This window comes from Sorex fumeus, unplaced genomic scaffold (genome assembly GCF_029834395.1).
Source record: "Sorex fumeus unplaced genomic scaffold, SorFum_2.1 ptg000130l, whole genome shotgun sequence".
In the NCBI taxonomy this organism is placed as follows: domain Eukaryota; kingdom Metazoa; phylum Chordata; class Mammalia; order Eulipotyphla; family Soricidae; genus Sorex; species Sorex fumeus.
The window spans coordinates 666466-686321 of record NW_026606187.1 but is presented as its reverse complement, the minus strand read 5'-3'; the positions used below and the strand labels follow the sequence as shown (position 1 = coordinate 686321).

Genomic DNA, 19856 nt, shown 5'->3' with positions numbered 1-19856 from the left:
AGGCCCAGAGCAGTGGGCCCGACGCCCATGTGCAAACTGGGAAACTTGCCACTGTTTATAATACAGCCTGCAAGTTTCAAAGCTGCTAAGGAAACACAGTAAAGCAACCCACTGTGATGACCACAGCCTAGTGTGTCCACCTGAGGCATTTGTCCCTGACGCTGCAACTGAAGGAAGAAAACACTCACAACTGCTCAGGGAAAGTTAAAGCACAGCAACGGACCAGAGCTGCCGGCTAAGGGCACCACCTGGCCAGGGCAGAAGCCAGGGGACAGGCTGGGGAAAAGATGGGCAGCACTGGCCAAGGAAACGACCTTATCTTCCAGGAGTTGTAGAGGCGATACCCTGTCTAACGAGAACCCTCTGCTGCACCCAGACTTCCAAGGCAGCCAAGTTCTGCAGAGCTGGGGACTCCTGGTCACACGGATCTGCTCCAGAGCCAGCCAGGAGAGAGTTCAGATTGATAAATACCACCTGGGACCCCTGAAAGGATGAGGGCTCAGGACATCTGGGTGTCTCCATGCTTTTAACAACTCCAGTCAGCCCCCCTCAGACACCTGTTCCTTACCTCCCACCCCCATTCACCAGCTTCATGGAGCCTGATTTCTTTCCAAGACACCCCTTAAGGGTGAGGGGATTCTCTAGGCCTGTCCACAGAGGCATGACCGAGGCCCCGTGAGGTGACACAGCCCCTGTGCAGGCCAGAGGAAGGAGGAAGACACAGAGAATTGTGAGCTTCCCCCCAACCCCCACATTATCTCTAGGCGGCAGCAGCTGAGCCTCCTGGTATCTCTCAGATCCTCAAATTTCCGGTGCCCTAAAGACAACTCAGGATGTGGGGAGGAAGGGGCAGGAAGAAGAGGACAGAGACAGAATGGGCCATCACAGAGAAACAGAGATGGGACAGATGGGGACAGAACTTCCAAGACAGAGGGGCACAGTGAGGGCCCTGAGTAGGAGGGAGAGGGAGAGGGAGAGGGAGAGGAGGAGGGAGAGGGACAGGGAGAGGGAAAGATAGAAAGCAACGGGTGGGGGAAACTCAGCCAGTGGCTCTGCACGGGAGGGCCACCAAGAAACCCAGAAACCAGAGCAGGAGGCAGAGGCCCAGAGACTGAGGCGGAAACCAAGCCCTTGTGGGATTAGGAGAGAGAGGCGAAGTCAGGGTTTGAAGTGGGGGGCTGGGGGCCGGAAACAGAAAGAGCCTCCCTGAGCCTGAGAGACGGGTGGGAGAGGGTGCAAAATGCCCAGGTGCGGGGGTGGCAAACTGGGACAGAGAGGATAGAGGCCCCAGGTCCCCTCTTCCTCTGAGCTCTGAGGTCCCACCCAGCTTGACAGATGTTCTAAAAGCCCAATCCTTGGCTGCTTGGAGCCCCGTGTCTCCAAGAAGAGGACATCTTGCCCCACAGGCAACAATTCCATACTGAAGTCTAGAGGTGCACTCAGAGGATATGTTGAGGGGGTGCACTCAAGGAGAGCACTAAGTGGTGCACTGAGGGGGTGTACTAAGGGGTATATGAGAGGGAGTACTGAGGGGTGCAATGAAGCAGTATACTGAGGGAGTGCACCGAGGAAACTTTGCTGCCCACCCACTCGGGCACAAAGATGAACTAGGACCTCTGAGAAGTTTCTGGAGGCTGGGAAGGAGGCATTCGGGGCAAGTGACCTTTCACGGAGGAAAAGCCAGCACCCTACTTAGTCTGCCCACAGCCCTTTCTGAGACTCGACCTCCTCCTTCTTCCTCAGCATAGTCAGGACCAACCCAAGGTTTATGTGCTGGGTGGCACCTAGCCCCCCATGCGGACATCTAGTCAGGCCCACTGACAGGCTGAGAGTCACACATTCCAACAACCAGTGAGACAGACACAGAGTCACACACAACTCACAGTGCCATGCACTCTAACACAGTCAGGCACACAGTACACACTCAAGACACACACACAGTGTCATACACTCAGACACAGGCACATAGTACACACTCTGACACAGTCAGACACAGAGTACACATTCAGACACACAGACACAGTGTCACATATTCTGACACCCAGTTAGGCACAAAGTACACGCTTATACACAAAGACAGTGTCACACACTCATACGTAGACAGGCACACAGTACACACTGACACACAGACACAGAGTATACACACAGACACACACACCAAGAAACACAATCACACACTCAGACATACAGGATATACCCACAGACACACACACACAAACTCAGACCCACAGTCATACAGGCACATAATCAGACATTCATTCAAGCAAACACATAGTCACACACTCAGTTCGGCAATCACACACTCAGTCATACTCTGATAAAATCAGGCAGACGTTGGGCTAGAGTGATAGCACAGCAGGGAGGGCATTTGCCTTGCACACGGCCGACCTGAGTTCGATTCCCAGCATCCCATATGGTCCCCTGAAAACCACCAGGAGTAATTCCTGAGTGCAGAGCCAGGAGTAACCCCTGGGAATTGCCAGGTGTGACCCAAAAAGAAAAAAAAATCAGGCAGACGTGCAGTCACACACTAAGACACAGACATGCAATCACACTAATGCACAGACAGGCACACTGTATCACAACTCAGGTACCGCCACACACAGGCACAGACACACAACCACACACTTCGGCACAGTCCCACACTCAGGGACACAGCCCACACAACCACACACTCAGGCACTAGGTTGATGCAGGCATGGCGGGAGCCCTGGTTGAAGGTCATTGCTTCATAGCATCCGTCAAGATGAGTCAGGCTCCCTTATTTGCAACTTACAGGAACCCTGTGCTGAACCATGGGAGAAAGGGAAGGAAGGACATCAACGAGCCTATGTAACTCAACAGTTCAGAGTGGATCCAGTTTCAGGAACTGATGGATCCAGGACCTCAACCCATGTTCTCAGGGTTTCCTCTCACCTTGGTTCTCATCTGTGTGATACCTTCCCTTTCCTTGAGCCCTTCACCTGGCAACCCTTGGCAGTTTCAGACCCTCAGGTCTCTCTTACTTGGGTCCAGAAGAAAGAACCTCAGTTCCAAGAATTTCAGCAAAAATCCTCATGCAAAACAGTTCAGCAGAATTTCTCTTTAGGTTCTCATCTTTGTTTCCTCCCTTTGCCCCACTTTCAACCAGTATAAAGCCACAATCCCACACCCTACACATAACAGGAATTTTCTGTGACTTAAGCAAATCAATTTTTTTCCTTTCTATCAAAGGGCTTCCTATACCTCGTGTCCAGGAGTGTGTGAGACTTAATGAAACAATGCCTTAACAAAGGTATAATAAATGCATCCCAACAAACACCCACCCTTCTGCCAGCAAGAACCCTCACTTTCTCTGGGTGCCTTCAAGTGAAGGATCCTCCTGGCCTGTGGTGGTTTGGGGCAGTCAGGGAAACCCAGCAAGAGCAGTCAGAATGTTGCAGGCCTTTGAGACAGAAGTTGGAACCCTGTTCCCCAGGAGGGAACGGGCACTGCCAGCTGCTGCCCACAGACGAGGTGCTGAGGGAATGGGCATGGAGAGAAAGTGGGAGTCGGGGGTCCAGTGGAGACTCCACAAAGCCCCCCACTGTTCCATCACCAGGAAGCCTCCGCCTTTATTCTATCTGGTCATCGTCCTCCCAGTGAGGTTTGAAGTCCTATACCCTTCAACCCCGAAGTCCAGTGTCCAGTGTCCCAGTCAGGAAGGACACGGCCGTCTCTGGGCAATGGTGTCCAAGTCCCGACTCCAAGTCCTAAAGCAGAGCCCCGGAAGCCCAGGAGGGCTCCCCGGAAATGGGGAGGGCATCGGCGAGGTGCGTGCGGATCAGCCTCTCTGCGGGGGCAGTGAGGACGGAGGATGAAGAAAAGTCTGGAAGTTTCTCACCTTTGTGTCATCTCCAGGCCAGAGACTTTGGGACTTTGGCTAAAATGAGTGTGACTGTGATCACCGTCAGGCATCCTTTTACCACAGCTCACCTGAGGGCGGAGATCACCGAGGAGCCCAACAGCCAGTCAGCGGGCCCCGCACCCCTGCCGCCTCCCTCAGGCTCCCTCAGGCTCCCTCAGGCTCCCTCAGGCTCCCTCAGGCTCCCTCAGGCTCCGGCTGAGGATCAGGCGTCCCTGGCCGGCCGCCGCCCCCCCCCCCGCCCCGCCCTCCCGCCTTTCGCGCCAAGTCTTGATTTCATTGGCTGGGTTCGGATCACGTGCCTTCGATCGACCAATCAGGTGCGGGTCGCCCAAGGCCAGCGTGGGTGATTCCCACAACCTCAGTGTCTTTGGGCCAGAATCGAAAACTTTTCCCAGAGGAAAATGACCGGGAGGTTGGGGAAGCTGTGGCAGGAAGAAGGATGCTGACCAGGCAGAAAACTCAAAACGTCCTCGCAAAAGAGATCCGCGAAAAGCCGTTTCAAACCGTCTGACATCGTAGAAATGGAAGCATGAGAGCAGTTTCGTGTGTGTGAAGTAAAACAGATTTTATTTGAAGGTTTTGAAGGGGTGGAGGAAGAAAAAGTGGGAGAGAGTGGAGAGTAACGTGCTCAAGAGAGAACCCGGGTTTCTCCAATGGCAGAGACAGCCCCTGCACACATACCAGCATTAGACATGAAAGCATGAAAGTCCACATCTCAAGAGGGGAGATGCAGGTGACACGTGTGCTCAGGCACCACATGTGTTCGGCCACATGGGCACAAGCAGCACATGGGCTCAAGCAGCATCTGCACTCCAAGCTAGTCACAAAAGGTTTTGAGGACCAAAGCAGGTTTCTGAAGGCACGAGGACCAAAAATATGTCAAAAGTTCATGTGTCGTGGATTCGAGGTGCTTCCACCAGCACTCACCTAGTTTGCCTTTCTCAGGTGAAAAGAGGTCATGACTGGAAAAAGTTGAAGAAGTCCGGCTCTGGAAGCTTCTTCCAGGACTCTCATCATGAGAAAAACCGCACTCAAGGCCACATAAAACCCTCTCCTGACCAGGGTCTTTGGCTGGTCCCAGCTGCAAAACACCATCCTCACTTGTCTCTGTGCAGGGTTTGCTCGCCAGAAGCAGGGAAAGCCAGAAGTTGTGGAGAATTCAAAGATCTTTGCTGGGGTACAGATCCCCACCTCCTTCTCTGGGAGTTTTGTCTCAGGCTCTGGGAAGTTCCCCGCCTGCCCTTCCTGGATGCCCCTGAGACCTGGAGTGGTCCCTGCTTCTCCAGTTCACTAGTTATGACTCACTTGCCCATCCCCCTGCCATGCTTTCTGAGACCAGCTCCCAGAGAAACTACTTATCTGAGACCCTCATTTCAAAGACTGCCCCTGCAAGTTTCCAAAGAGAGCTGGTACTTAAAAAAATTTTTTTGGGGGGGCACACCTGGGAGTGCTCAGGTGTTACTCCTAGCTCTGTGCTCAGGGATCACCCTTGGTGGGGCTCAGGGGACCAAATGGGATGCGGGGGATTGAACCTGGGTCGGTCATGTGCAAGGCAAATGTCCTTCCTACTGTACTATTGCTCCAGCTCCCGACCTGCTACTTCTGGATGTTTCTGAGCGTACCCAGAAAATCCTGCAAAGACTTGGTGCATCACAGACTTCTCTTTTTCCATAGACTAAAGGACAGATGACTTTCTGGCACCACCTTCTCTGGGCAGGGATCCCCCACCCCGTTCAGGAACCCCTGCCTCAGGGGAGACCCCCTGACAGAGACTGAGCCAGCAATGCCCTGAGTCTTACATATAGGTCCAAGAAGCATCAACAAAATCTTCTCAGTGGCTCAGGAATACCACCCCTCCCCAAGACAGGGCCCTCCTGCCAATCAAGCCATGGCCAGCCTGCCACTGCATCCCTGAGATCTGCCTTCCATAACTCCCTTTTGAGCACCCTCCCTTACACTAGCATGCCACCCTCCCTGCTTAACCGTCCTGCTGATGAAAGCCAGGCAGGTCTCAGCCTCCTGTTCACCATCTGCTACCCTGGCTCTCCCGCCCCTTCCACCCTGCCCTGGCCACCTCTGATTATGAAATCATGTACATACCCCAAGGAATGATAAACGAGGGCAAGAGACATAATACAGTGGGCAGGGCTCTTGCCTTGCATGCAGCCAACCTTGATGCGATCCCTAGTACCATACATGATGCCCTGAGCTCCTCTAGGAGTGAACCCTGAGCCCTGAGCACCAGCAGTGTGGCAGAAAAATACAAAACTTACACAGTGGGATCCGGGAGGTGGTACAGAGGGCTGGAGCAAATGCCAGATATGGATAAGGCCCAGTTCAACCACCGGTAGTGCAGGGCCTCCCAAGCATCCCTGGATGCATCCTGGTGGTCAGCAGCACTGCAGGGAGCCCCCACTCCATGAAAAGGAATCAACTATAAGACACTTGTGTCTATGTTGAAGAGCATGCCTGGCCCGTGCCAGAGAGACATTCTCAGGAACCCAGACCCTTCCTCTGCAGCCTGGGCTGTTCTCCTTCCTCAGAGTCCTGCCTCAGTCCTAATGCCTCAGGTGCGCGCCTTCCCAGGGGTCACATGGCTCTTTTTTGTATTCTTCACTTCAGAGGCTTTGTGGAAATAAAACAGCTCCCTCTCCTCTCACATCACACTCCTCGGCTGTGTTAGCACCTCCCAGGGCCCACCTCACACATCCTCTTCTGCTTTCCTGCAGCTGCTAGATTGTTCTCCAAAGGTGTTCACAGCTTCAGTCCTGGTTCTAGAACTGCTGTCTGTCCCAGCAGAGACAGAGGGGCCGCTACCCAATTCTAAAATCATCTATGGCCCCTGCATCTATGGCCTGTTGGGCTCCCCCACACCCCTACCCTGGGTCTCCTTCCTCTGCTCTCTCATCTGAGGCAATTGGACTCAGAATGGGGGATGGTGACTGGGATGGTGACCGAAGGGTGGGTCACAGAGTCAGTCCCAGATGTGCTCCTCAAGCCCCACCACCAGCAGCAAGATGCCTTTGGGAAAATTCCTTCTCTGTGAGCTGCGTCACCTCACCTATGAAATCAAGATATCGACAAAGTACACATACAGACACAGGGTCAAAGCTGGGCCCGTTGCCTGGGTGCCTGCAGGCTGCCACTGGGCAGTTAGGGCTATGTGGGTATATGTGACACAAACCCCCAGTCGCACCAGGTGAAGGACAACAGGAATTTATTGACCCACATCTCTGGGATGCCCGAGGGGGCCTTGTGTCAGGGGACTCCGGGATGCTGACATGGGAGGGACTGGTCCTGTCTATCTCTGGGCAACTGTCCTCGGCGGGGTGGCTGTTCTGGGGCAGGCTCGTCAAGTGGGGCTCTGGGGCTACAAGATAGCTGATGGCCCCCATATGGAGGACAAGGGGCCCCCGACGGAACGGAAAGAGCTTCCCATTCCTGACATTTGCTGTCCAGGCCCAGCCCAGTGTCACTGGCCACAAGGAGCAAGATACCACCCGAACCCCATATGCAAAAGGGTTTCTAGGCAGTGTTCAGAGCCCAGGAGGTCATCCAGGCTGCTCAGTACTTAGACAGCTGTTAGAGGATTCACTGAGATGCCTTCAGGGAGGCCCTTGGCTCAACCCTTTGCTTCAGAGTCCAGGAGAAGGTGGCTCGGTGCAGGGCACAGGCTTCATAGCTGGGCGCAAATGGTCCCCGAGCACAGGGCAGGTGTGGCCCAAACCCAGGAAACAAAAAACAAAGATGAAGAAACAGGACCAACAACTCCCACTGTCCCTTCTTCCCAGTGAGAGGGACGGAGTCCTCAGAAGGGCTAGCCTGGGCGCCCTCCTGGAAGGACACCACACACACACACACACACACACACACACACACACACACAGTCCCTCAGGAACACCAGGTCCCTGAAGGGGACAGAGATGCAAAGACACAGACACATACACACATATACACAAGCACACACAGACACAGAGACACACTCTTATGCACATACACTCACACACACACAGTCATGCACATACACAGATTCAATCATATACACACAGACATATACGAACACACTCATACACACACGCACGCGCGCGCACCCTCTAGCACAGCTCACTCTCACCCTAACACCATTCCTGGGTCCCCAAGCCAGCACACATACAGTCCACACCAGTCTTTATTGTGCCCCAGAGGGGGACTGGACCTGGGCTGTTCATTCTCAGGCTGTGTCAGAAGGTGCAGTGTTGAGGGCACACAGGGGGAACCCCCAAAGTGGCAATAAGTTAGGGGGAAATTCTCAGGCTGCAACGACCACCTGGCACAGCCCCAATTGACACAGCAGGCAGGGAGGCCAGGGGTCCCCAGAGTTGGAGGAGACGGGATGCCCTCAATCAGAGGGCCAGGGTGATGGGGAAGGGTCCTGAGGGAGACTTCAGAGTCACCAGAGGCAGAGCTGGGGGCAGCAGGGGGGTCCGGCCTCTCCCCAGCCGTCAGCTGAGCTCCTACAGATTCTCATAGTCATCGTCCGCAGGGCCATCCTCCTGCTTCTGCTGCTCCTCCTCCTCCTCTTCCTCTTCCTCCTCCTCCTCCTCCTCATCCTTCTCCATTTCCTCTGCCTCATAGGAACTGGAGGCGGCTGAGAGGAGACGGGGTCTGCCTGCAGCCCGTGCCCCTCCTGCACGTGCCACCCCCAGCCGCCCCCACGCACCTGGCTCAGTGCTCACGGCTATCGGCAGCTCCTGTGAGACGTTCACGTACTCCCGGCTCCCGTCTGTGGCGACATGTTGGGGGAGATGGCCACATGTCCAGGAGGACAGGCCCAGACCCAAAGAAGACAGAGAGGAGGACCCTGGGCCCAGGGCAGGGGTGACGGTGCTCACCCAGGGATGCATCCGCGCTCTCCTCACTCTCCTGGATGTTCACGTAATCCTCCCCAGACTCCACTGCAGGGAGGACACAGGCATCCAGCAGTCACCCCATCATCAGCCCGACACCTGCCCACTGCTCCCCCAAAGGCCCCAGAGTCAGCCTTATGGGAGGTGATGGGGAGAAGGGGGTGGCGGGGCCTGAACTGACTCGAGGCAAGGCAGTGGGCACCCACAGACTGCAGGGCCCCCCATGCTCTATATCCCTCTCACCCCAGCCCCTCGCTCCTTCTGGCTTCTCCACAGAGACGTGGAAAGGCAAGATCGGAGCCTCAGTTTCCTCATCTGTGAGCTAAGGTGTAGAACGGGGCCCGCAGTGGGGTACATGCTAACCCCACCACCCTACAGACAGGACAACCGAGGCTCGGGTGGGACAGAGTCTGGTCTGGGCAATGCCAGAAGGCCAGCCCCCAGCGTCCTTTGCTCAGGACACCCCAGGCCTGGCAGTGGATGCCATGGGCCCCACACGTGGCTGAGCTCAGGCCTGAAGCAGAGAAGCAGCCAGATCAGAACCCGGATGGAACCTGGGGCAAGAGCAGGGGAGGGGGGAGAGGGAGGGCGCCGCGTGGAGGTGTGGCTGAGGAAGGGGCCCAGACAGGGAGAGAAGCTGCTCGCAGGAAGCAGGGTGAAGCCGGAAGAGCCCCCCAGCCTTCACAAAGGACTGTAATGGACAGCCCAGAGATGGACCTGGGGTGCCGCGGGCGGAAAGAGGAGAGGAAGAGGCCAGAGGCAGGAGGGGGTCTGGGCGGCAGGCGGGATGGAGGCGCAGCCAGGAAACCCAAAGATGGGGGGAGCCAGAGAGAGGGAAGGAGAAAGGCGGGGCCGGGGGACGGAATGAAGGTCGCAGCCGGGGCTGGGCATGAGGGGCAGGGGAGCGTGGCACTGACCCGAAACGGCGCTGTCGCGGAAGCCGGGCTTGCTGGCCTTGCTGAGCGCAGGCTGGACGGCAGTGCCCGAGGCAGGAACATCGTCAGGAAGCACCACTCTGAGGGGGTCGAGGGGTGAGCAAGGTCCCCCCCGACATACCTCTGCCCCCCACCCGCCTGTACACTCACAAGTAGCCCCCATTGTGGTCCTCCTCATCGTCATCCTTGGTCACAAAGTGGGGTCCTGGGGTCATGACGTGGGAATCAGCCCGGGGTGGTGGGGCCCCGCCACCACCCCCCGCAGCCTGGTACTGCGGCCCCCACTCACCCTGGTTCTCATAGCTAGCCACACTGTCAGCTACGCAAGAGAGCAAGAGGGAAACTGAGTCAGCTCAGGTGGGCCCAGCCGCACCCCCGCCTGCGCCATGCTTACCCCCATCGGAGTCCTGCCGGGAAGATGGTGCATAGTGGGAGCCCCCAAGGAGCTGAGGGGATCTCCTGGGGGTCAAAAGCGGGAGGTCAGACCCAGGCCGGGGTCTCTGGGGCAAGACGGGAGGCAAGAAGGGGAGCAAGGGAGAGTAGGAACTGGGCGCACAGAAACCTGGGGCTACTCACAGGTCCATATGGCTCAGGACGGTCACAGGTGGGTGGGGAGCGGCCGGCGGGCAGGTGATGAAGGTGGCTGTGGACACAGGACCCCGATGCAGAGCAGACTCTGGCCGTGCCCCACCCTCTCCAGGAACCTCGGGGGCATGCCTGGGCCCCAGACTGCAGGCACCCACCTCGCCCCCACCCCACTCAGGCCAAGGCCGGGGCCCCGGGCACTCACGAGGCGGCTTTAGCACCAGGCTGCTGTGGTTCAGGCTGCCGGAGACAAAAGTTGGGGGTCATGGGCCGGGAGAGGCCCACAGGACCCCCGCAGGGCTGGGGCGACGCGGGGCCCCGGGGGCACTCACCTGTTGGTGGAAGCATCGCCGCCATCCTGGGAGCCTGGGGAAGACAGGGCCGGTGAGGCAGGCAGGCAGGCAAAGCACCCCCACCCCTACCCCCGGGGCCCCCCAGCTCACTCAGGTCGCGGCAGCGCAGACACAGAGCCAGCAGCAGCAGCAGCGGCGGCAGCAGCGCGAGGCCCAGCACGAAGGGCCCTGACACGACCGGGTCCATCTGTGGGGTCCTGGCCCAGGCCGGCTGCCCGCTGCACCCCTCGGGCGTGGAGCTGCTGCCGGGGTGCTGGGGTCTGGGGGTGGGGGAGCCCTCCCTAGGGGCTCCCCTCTCCTGGCCGGGCCGTGGAGTCTGTGCCGGCTCGCAGGGTGCTCGGGGCAGGACCTGGGCTGGAACCCAGGGCTCCGGCTCCCCTCAGCGCTCCTGCGCCCCAGCCCTGCTGCGTCTCGGTGCTGTCGGCCTGTGGCAGGAAGCTGTGGTTCGGCCGGTGAGGGCAGGAAATCATCGGGCTCCTCGGGCGGGCGCTGCACCCGCCCCTTCACACCCCCACCCAGCCGGGAGATGACAGCCAGGCGGGCAGCACCCAGCCCCTCTGCCCCCAGCCCGGGGCCTAAGGGACCCAGCCAGAGGGAGAAGCTGAGACCCCAGGGCCACCAGCTGCCACCCGGGGGCCTCGAGGCGCAGCAAGAAGGCACAGCAAGGAGAGCGGTGGAGTCAGGGGGCTCTGTAGGTCGAGGCGGCAGCCCCGCCTGAGGGGCCGGCTCCACGGCGAATGGGGGTGAGTCACCGTCACACCAGCCAGCTCACCGCTCTGGGTCAGCCCCCACTGCCGCCCGCCACTGAGGGAGGGATGTGCCCGTGAGTCTGGAGCTGGATGAGACCCGAGTGCACAGATGACAGATTCCACAAGCCCAAAGAGACTCACACAGGCACCGAGGGTCCGACTACAAATTTATTCCCTTACGAATAGCACCGAGCCCCAGGCTCCCTGGAGGAGGCACCTCTCCCAGCGCCCCCACGGCAGCCCCCTGAACCGTCCATGTAGTGTCTGGGGCCCAACTGTGGCCGCGGCGTCCTCAGAGCTGGGCCGAGGCCGGCGCCTGTCCCCCGTGCCCGCGGGAGTGCCCGCACTGGGTGAGTGAGCGGGGCAGTGGCCTCAGATGAGCACACTGGACACGGGCACCCGCGTGGAGCGGCCGCGCTGGGGCACCACGATCCGGTCATCAGCAGGCGCCGCCTCCCGCCACAGACCTGCCGGGAGAGGGTCAGTCAGCATCAGGGCCAGGTCGGCGGAGGCAAGGGGGCGACAGTGGGCAGCGGGCACGCCACTGACCCTGCACATGGAGCTGGGCACGCCGCCGGTCAGCCTCGATCACCATGGCGGTGCCCAGGAAGGCTGCGCCCCCGAGTGCGCCCACGAAGGCGCAGAGCATGAGCGAGAACTGCAGCGCCCGGAACTCGGACAGGAAGGAGGGGGGCCAGCCCCGGCGCAGGCGGTCGGAGATCTGCGAGAGGACACGGCAGGGACCGTTGCGGACGGGCACCACCAGCAGCCCAGCACAGCCACGGGCCTACGGGCTCACAGGGCGCTCCAGGGCCGGCCAGTGCTCACCAGCCCGATGAGGTAGGGGCTCCCAGCGTCCCCCAGCAGGTGTGACAGCACGATCTGGAAAGCCTCGGCTGTGGAGCGGCGCGTGGGGATCACCACGTACTGGGGGAGGGGGAGCACAGCATTGAGGGGGGAGGTCAGAACACCCCAGCCCGAGGGGGCGTCAGGGGGCAGGGCTGGGCTGGAGGGGCACCCGCTCACCAGCAGAATGTCAGCCACGATGGCCCAGTTCATGGACAGCAGCGTCTCCCCGATGAAGATGAAGATCTGGGGCGGGGGGTCAGGGAGGAGGGAAGACACCAGGTGTCAGTCACATCACAGGACAGGCAAACACAGGAACCCTCCCCGCACACCTGAGCCAGCTTATGGGCTGGACAGAGCCCAAGAAGTCAAGTCACTTGACCAACGTCCCCCAGCTCGGAAGGGCCCAAGCTGAGACCTGCAATCAGCAACTCCCACCTGGCCCTGCCCCAGCACACATTCCCCCCCGCCCCCCAGCTCTTGGGTACTCACATAGGTGGCCACAATGCTTCCGCGGGCACAGGAGAGGGCCAGGAAGAGGAAGGGCGCTGAGCCCAGGAGGCCGGTGGCACAGACCAGGGGGTCAGCCCGGGGGTTGGAGCGGCGGAGGCGGCGGCTGACTTCCACGCCAAGGCCCACTCCCAGGACCCCCGTCAGGCAGGTGATGAGGCCGAAGATGAGGCTGGCAGGTGAGGGGAGGTAGGGGCTGTCAGTCCCATTGTCTGGCGCCCCGTCTCCCGGCCCAGCACTCCAGGGCTCCCCAAAGCTCCAAGAGGAAGGTGCAGCCAATCCCCACTTCCCCCTGACCCATTCCTACCCCGCCCCCAGGAAGGTACCTGTCAGAGGAAGAGCAAGAGTCTCCGGGAAGGCAGGGGGGCGTCTCCCCCAAGACCACGCGGGAGCGTAGCAAGAATGCAGGGGCCCAGAGGGCCAGGGAGCCTGTGACGAAGGCCACGGCAGTGAAGCCGAGGGAGGAGAGGATGAAACTGGGGCTGCAGAGAAAAGGAAATCGGACTCCGGGAGTGCTGGGCTGGGCCCTCCCATCCATGTTCGCTGAATGAGGTCCCACACCGGGCAGGAAGCAGGTCCTGAACCTCAGCACCTGGGCCTGTAATTCACCCAGGAGCCACACGGGGGGGCAGTGGTGGCTGGCTGAGGGGATGGAGGGGGTGAGGTGGGGGGGAGGGGTGGGCAGGGCCCCCAGCAGGCAGGGATCAAAGAGGAGCCCCTTCAATCTCACACCAGCTGTCAGGCTCTCTGTGTGCGCCTCAGGGGTTGGGGCAGGATGGAATGAAACTTTTTAAAAAAACAAAATAGAGGGACCAGAGACACAGTTCAGAGGACAGGGTGTTTGTATGTGTGGTCCGCCTGAGTTCGATCCTCAGCACCCCGTATGATGCTCTGAGCCTGCCAGGAGTGATCCCTGAGCACAGAGCCAGGAGTAAGCCCTGAGCACAGAGCCAGAAGTACTCTCTGAGCACAGAGCCTGAGTAAGCCCTGAGCACTGCCAAGCATGGCCCAACCCCACCCCTCAAAAAAAAAAACAAACAAAATAGTTTTATTTACAGAAGTTTACTTGAGAAAGAGGAGAGGAGAGACAGGGAGGGAGAGAGAAAAGAGAGAGAGAGAGAAAGAGAGGGAGAGAGAGAGAAGAGAGAAGAGAGACAGAGGGGAGAGAGAAGAAGGGAAAGAGAAAAGAGAACGAGAGAAGAGAGAGGTCGAGAGAGAGAGAGTGCTTATCCAGAGTGGAAAGAAGCTGAAACTCACTTTCTTGACAGAGCCCTGAGATCTGCCCACCAAGAGGTGGGGGTCAGGGGAGGGGAGTCCGAGTGACGCTCCACAGCCCCCCGGGGCGGCTCCCGGACCACCAGGAACAGCAACAGAACCGCCACCACGCCCAGCCCTGGGGTCACCTGGGGAAAAAGCAGCTTCAGGACGGGCACAGCCAGTGGGGAGGGAGTCTGGGAGGGTGAGCCGGACGGAGCACAGCAGGGGGCACCCGCAGGAGCTGCAGTCTGGCTGCAGGAGGCCGCCCAACTTCTCCAGCCCAGCTGGGACACAGCACCCTACTTTTCAGAACTCCATTTCCCCAACTTCCCTCTCAATTCCGTGCTCATCTGGGGTTCTGACCCAGCCTTGACACCACCCAACCCCAGCTGAGGGAACTGGTTCAGCCTAATCAGGTACCAGCCAAGCTCCTATCTAGGGCTCATGGGCACAGACAGTTTAAACAGGGAGACAAACCGGCTGAGGCATTCAAGTGCTCGAGAAGGCAGTTCGGGGAAGAAAGCAGACCCGAGAAAAGGATGAGCCGGTGCCTGGGAACAGTGGACGTTCTGGATCCAACTTTACCTGCACTCCCCACGAAACTTGTCATCACAAGTCAACCCAGTCCCATGTGGGGCCTAACGTTTTACAATGAGCTCTGTTGCACCAGGAGTTCTGACTAGCACACGTCTTCCAGAAGGCTTGGAGGGTGAGCACTTCGAAGTGTGCGTGTGTGTGTGCGTGTGTGTGTGTGTGCGTGCGCGCACATAAAGACAGGAAAGGGGATTGGGAATCACTGTCCTCCCTGGGCCACAGCTACTCACCCTCAGGGCCCAGTGCCAGTCGCCAGCCAAATCCTTCACTTTGGATCCAGCAATGTACCCCAGGCCACTGGGGGAAGGAAGGGGTGGGAGAGAAGGGCAGCGGTCAGTGGTGCCCCCCGATGCCAAGCCCACCCCCTCCCTAGACCACTCACCTGCCCACCGGGATAGCAAAGTAGAAGACGCTGAGCATCCGGCTCCGCTGGTCAGCCACGAAGAGGTCGGCGATGAGGGTGGGCGCGATGGTGGAGTAACTGGCCTCCCCGACCCCCACCAGGCCCCGGGTCACGAGCAACAGCCAGAACCGCTGAGGAGTGAGACGGGGGCTAGGTGGCACCCTCCCTGTGCCAGCCTCCCGCCTCCCACGGCGAGGGCGGAGAAGCCTGGGCCACAGCCAGGCAGACCTGCGCTCGGGTGCTGGCTCCACTACTTACTAGCTGGACTGTGGGAAAGCAACTTAACCTCTCTGAGCCTCAGTTTCCTCATCTGCAAAAGGGGGATAATAACGACTTGTTCACATGCTCCTGTGAGGGCTCGTTCCTGTGCCCCCAGAGAGGGCATCATCGATCTCGATTTCTCTCCTGCCCACCCCACCCCACACTCCAAGAGAGGGGACTAACAGCATGTTGGCTAAGGTGGGGGGCTACCTGCCCACCGAGGGCACCTGCGGGTGAGCCCCAAGAACAGGATGCCTGTGGGGGCCAAGGTCAGAGATTGGGACCAAGGTCAAAGTTCCGGGCCCAAGAATGAGCGCCTAGAGATTCAAAGGCGCCGGCAAACACGAGCCGGAAAAGCTAGAGGAAAAGCTAAGAGCGGTTCCCCGAAACCAGGAGACTTTTCAAAAGAAAGAAGTGGGTCAGCTGAGCCAGGGCTCGTGGGCCCTGAGTGAGAACAGGCCCTGGGGGGGAGCATTTAGCAACCACATGGTCACTGTTGACTTTGGCAATGAAGTGGTGGGGGCGGGTCGGCTGGCGGGACTCAAGGGGCAGAGGGAAGGAGAGGAAGTGAGGCTGCCCCTTCACCCAGACCAGAGCCGGGGCCGGGCCCGTGTGAGGCCTGACCAGGGAAAGACGCGCGTATGCAGGTGCAGAGCAGAAGGAGCCATGGTCAGGGGCAAGGGCATGACTCAGAGAGATGGGTCTGGAAGTCTGCAAGGGAGAAGGGGGGGGAGGATCCCAAGCAAGCGAGGGATGGGGGAGGGGCTGGGCCCAGGAGATCATTTGCCTTCCCAAGGTGCGACAGCAAAGAGCAGGAAGGGGGTGCAGGGTGCGAAGAGTCACCTTGGAGCCTCACCTCTCTAGGGATGAAGGATGACCCCAGGGTCACCAGGGACCAGAAGGCAATGCCCCCACACATGAGGTACTTCCGATTGTACCTGTCGCCCAGGTAGCCGAACACGGGCGCCAACACCATGTAACTGGAGATGAACACTGGGGGGGATGCAGAAAGTCACAGCCCCGCCCAGCCTGCAGGAAACCCCCAGCCTCCCACCCAGCTTCCACCCTTCCCAACCTTCCCAAGCCTCCCCCAGGACAGACGGACAGCGGACGCTTCTCATTCCCAGTAGCCAAGAACTCCACCTGACTTCCCTGTGACCACCCCCCCCACACACACACACACATACCGTGAGCTTTCCACTCTCCCAATAGCCAAGTGTCAAGCTCACTACCCTCTTGAGGTGACCTGTCCCTGCTGTCCCCTCCACCGGGAATCTCCTCTCCTGAGTGTCGCCACCGTCCCCAACATCACACCCCCAGCCCACTTGCTTTCCTGTCTTCTTTCCCACAACACTCATCCCCGCGGAGACCCGTCTTATTCTTAGCATAGGCTTCTCAGGGCTCTGCTCCCTTCTGCGTGGCAGCCAAAGACATGGCCCAAGTTTAGCTGTGTCTGTGTGTCCATCTTTTTTTTTTTCTTTTTGGGTCATACCTGGTGATGCACCAGGGTTACTCCTGGCTCATGCGCTCAGGAATTACCCCTGGCGGTGCTCAGGGAACCATATGGGATGCTGAGAATCGAACCTGGGTCAGCTGCATGCAAGGCAAACACCCTACCCACTGTGCTATTGCTCCAGCCCCTGTGTGTCCATCTTTAACAAGCTTCCGAGCACAAGACGGGTGCTCGGCAAACGAAACAACGGGCTGCAGAGAGAGTGGCTGCTCCCCTAACTCAACAACTCCCCAGGGCCTGGCACGGCCTGTCTCCTACTCTGTTCCCTTTCCTCGTGATTTTGGTTCTAACACCTCCAGCTCGGTTTTGGGCCTGGAGGGGAGCAAAGTGTATGGAGAGACCTGGCATCCAAGGCCTGCTCGGCCTCTGATTTGCTGGGTGAGGGGCCAACATTTCACTCTTCCCAAGCTTTAACTTCTTTATAAAATATAATTAATGCTGCCTCCTTCTCCAGGAAATAAAAAAGAACTGCTACGGCCAGGGAGATGGCTCAAAGGGCTGGAGTGCATGCAACCCACAGAAGCCCCAGGCTAGATCCCCAGCACCACACGGTCTCCCAAGTACTTCCGGGTATAACCCAAAAGCAGAAACAAAAAATCAAGGAGCTGGGGCTGGAGCGATAGCACAGCGGGGAGGGCGTTTGCCTTGCACGCAGCCAACATGGCCGACACAGGTTCGATTCCCAGCATCCCATATGGTCCCCCCGAGCACCACCAGGAGTGATTCCTGAGTGCATGAGCCAGGAGTAACCCCTGAGCATCACCGGGTGTGACCCAAAAAGAAAAAAAAAAAATCAAGGAGCTGGAGCAATAGCACAGCGAGTTAGGCATTTGTCTTGCAAACCCAGGTTTGATCCCCAGAATCCCGTGCCATGCCCCAAGCAAAGCCAATAGTGATCCCTGAAGGCAGCCAGGAGTAAGCTGTCAGGTGTGGCTCCCAAAAGGGGGGAAAAGAAAAAAACCCAGAGAAAAAAGGATTTGGCCCTAATTTTGCCTTTCCCTCAAATTCTAAAATTCTGAACAAACAAAGCTCACTCAGCTCGCCCCATTCCAAGGGCCAGAGAAATAGTACAGCAGGGAGGGGAGCATTTGCCTTGAATGCAGCCGACCTGGGTTCAATCCTCAGAATCCTATATGGTCTCAAGCACTGCCAGGAGTGATTCCTGAGCGCCAAGCCAGGAGGAGTGTAACCCAAAAAAGGCAAAAAACAAAAGCACAAACAAACAACCCTTTCTCCATTCCAGACATCCTTCAAGCCCTCACTAGGTTCCCGCCTCCCCTAGTCACAGGTGCACCTCACTTCACCCCCCTCAGCCCCCGAGGTACCCTGGGACCATCTCACTGACAAGGAAATAGGCTGAGAGCCTGAAGGCGGGGCCGCCCCCTGCACGAGTGAGGAGGAAAACGCAGGTTTCACCCCAGCCCTGCCCTTACCATTACCCTACGGCGGCCCCTCTTTCACCGTGCGCCCCCGACCACGCACAACAGCCCCAGCGCAAAGCCCGAGCCTCTGCGCCCCCCAACCCGCAGCCCTCCTTCCGGGAGCCCCAGTCTGGAGCGCGAAGGCCAGCAGGGCGCCGTGCGCCGTCGCGGCCCCACTCACCGGTCTGGATGAGGCCGGAGCTACTGTCCCCGATGTTAAAGAAGTGCTCGATGTCGGGAAGGACACCTGGGGAGGACACGAGTCGGTACGCGCCCCCCCGGCCGCCCGCCTCCGGGACCCGGCCGCGCTCCCCGGTCCCGCACCCGCCACGGTGAAGCGGTCCATGTAGTTGAGGAGGTTGATGTAGCACAACACCGCCACGATGAGAGCCGAGTGGCCCGCAGACACGCCCGTGATGCGCTGCAGCCCCTCGCGGTCCGGGATCTCCGGGCCCTCGGGCTTCGGGGTCCCCGGGCACCCCGGCACCCCGGGGGCGCCGGGCCCCGGCCCGTCGTCCGTGTCATCCGCCTGGCTGAGGAAGGGCGCGGTGTCGGCCCCGGCCATGGTCCCCGGGGGCCGCGCCCGCCCGCGCGCTCCGGTCCCACCGACGATCCCACCTGCGAGGGAGGAGGCTGGAGGGAGGAGGACGGACGGGGCGCGGCCGGGCGGGGACCACCGGGCCCGGCCCGCGTCCCGCCGCGCGAGCCGGGGGCACGTCCGGGCAGGAGCCTGGCGTCCGCACCCCGGCTGGGAGCCCGCCACACTCACCCCGCCTGGGAGCCCACCACACCCGCAGTCGCTCAGCCCCAGCGCGGCTCCGCGGCCACCGCCATGCTGCCCGAGCGTGGTCATGTGACAGGGGACGGCGGGGGCGGGGCCGAGCCCCACGTGACCCGGGCGGGCGGGACCCCGGCCCTCACGTGGTCCGCGGCCGCCTACGGATGCCGCGCACGCCCCTTCCGCTCCCCAGCCCGCCCCGCGGGAGGCCGGCGGGAGCCCGCAGCCTAGGGGCCCTCGCTCCAGGCAAGCCGAAACTCCCCGTGGAGCTGGACCTGCGTTTCCGGACGTGCGGGACCTCCTCGGCTGACTTCTCGAGCCTTGTTCTTGCTTTTCTTTCCTTCTTCCTCTTTGTTCTGCCTTGAGATGACCGGCTCGCCTCTTGGGGCTCGCCCCACGCTCAGTTGCGGTGCTTGCGCACACCTAACTGGTTCGGGGGGACCCCAGAGGCGGCCTCCTGGGGAACGCGCTCGGGGCTCCAGGCACTCTGCCACTAAGCCATCCCGCGCGGAGATCCTGGATCTTCAATGATTCCCGAGCTGGCCAGTTTGCCTGAGCGTTTGCTTTTCATGCTGGAGGGCCGGGTTCGAACCCGGCCCCGCCGTTCCCCCAAGCACCCGGGGCCCAGAGCTAGCCCCTGAGTACTGCCGGGATATGTGCCACCCGAACTGGACGTGGGAACTAACGCTGTGGCTCTCCGTTTTCGTTCTTCCTCGCAGACGGCTTACACGCTCAGTTATGAATGAATGCTAAACAGTGACCCCGCCCTGCCCGTTCCTTACCACTTGGGAGTTCCCAACAAGCTACCCGCGTAAACCCTAGAACTTGCAGACGAGGAAGAAAGTGCTCCTGACCCCAGCCCAGGGCGGGAGGTGGTCA

General features: G+C 59.6%; 2 protein-coding genes across 2 annotated transcripts; both read right to left on the bottom strand.

Moving 5' to 3' along the window:
* Positions 1-8379: 8379 nt before the first annotated feature.
* On the bottom strand, positions 8380-10832 carry LAT (linker for activation of T cells). The gene is made up of 11 exons (XM_056138798.1): positions 10715-10832; positions 10625-10658; positions 10498-10532; positions 10284-10350; positions 10102-10166; positions 9997-10026; positions 9858-9912; positions 9690-9787; positions 8758-8820; positions 8586-8648; positions 8380-8513 (listed from the first exon to the last, which is right to left on the bottom strand). The coding sequence occupies exons 1-11, from the start codon at positions 10830-10832 to the stop codon at positions 8380-8382; spliced, it is 762 nt and encodes a 253-aa protein (XP_055994773.1).
* Positions 10833-11549: 717 nt separating this feature from the next.
* On the bottom strand, positions 11550-19071 carry SPNS1 (SPNS lysolipid transporter 1, lysophospholipid). Its single transcript, XM_056138825.1, has 13 exons — positions 18969-19071; positions 18524-18817; positions 18381-18446; positions 16122-16258; positions 14984-15135; positions 14832-14898; positions 14008-14153; positions 13077-13232; positions 12733-12922; positions 12421-12486; positions 12223-12321; positions 11944-12115; positions 11550-11861 (listed from the first exon to the last, which is right to left on the bottom strand). The coding sequence occupies exons 2-13, from the start codon at positions 18762-18764 to the stop codon at positions 11767-11769; spliced, it is 1587 nt and encodes a 528-aa protein (XP_055994800.1). The 5' UTR covers positions 18765-18817; positions 18969-19071; the 3' UTR covers positions 11550-11766.
* Positions 19072-19856: the final 785 nt, after the last annotated feature.

Excerpts from the sequence above, each read along its gene's own strand:
- LAT (XM_056138798.1), bottom strand. The coding sequence starts at position 10,832 with ATGGACCCGGTCGTGTCAGGGCCCTTCGTGCTGGGCCTCGCGCTGCTG. Across the intron at positions 10,659-10,714 it reads TGAGCTGGGGGGCCCCGGGG|GCTCCCAGGATGGCGGCGAT; the intron begins GTAGGGGTGGGG and ends TGTCTTCCCCAG. Across the intron at positions 10,533-10,624 it reads GGCGATGCTTCCACCAACAG|CCTGAACCACAGCAGCCTGG; the intron begins GTGAGTGCCCCC and ends TGTCTCCGGCAG.
- SPNS1 (XM_056138825.1), bottom strand. The coding sequence starts at position 18,764 with ATGGCCGGGGCCGACACCGCGCCCTTCCTCAGCCAGGCGGATGACACG. Across the intron at positions 16,259-18,380 it reads CTCCGGCCTCATCCAGACCG|TGTTCATCTCCAGTTACATG; the intron begins GTGAGTGGGGCC and ends CATCCCCCCCAG. Across the intron at positions 12,923-13,076 it reads TCTTGCTCTTCCTCTGACAG|CCTCATCTTCGGCCTCATCA; the intron begins GTACCTTCCTGG and ends CTCACCTGCCAG.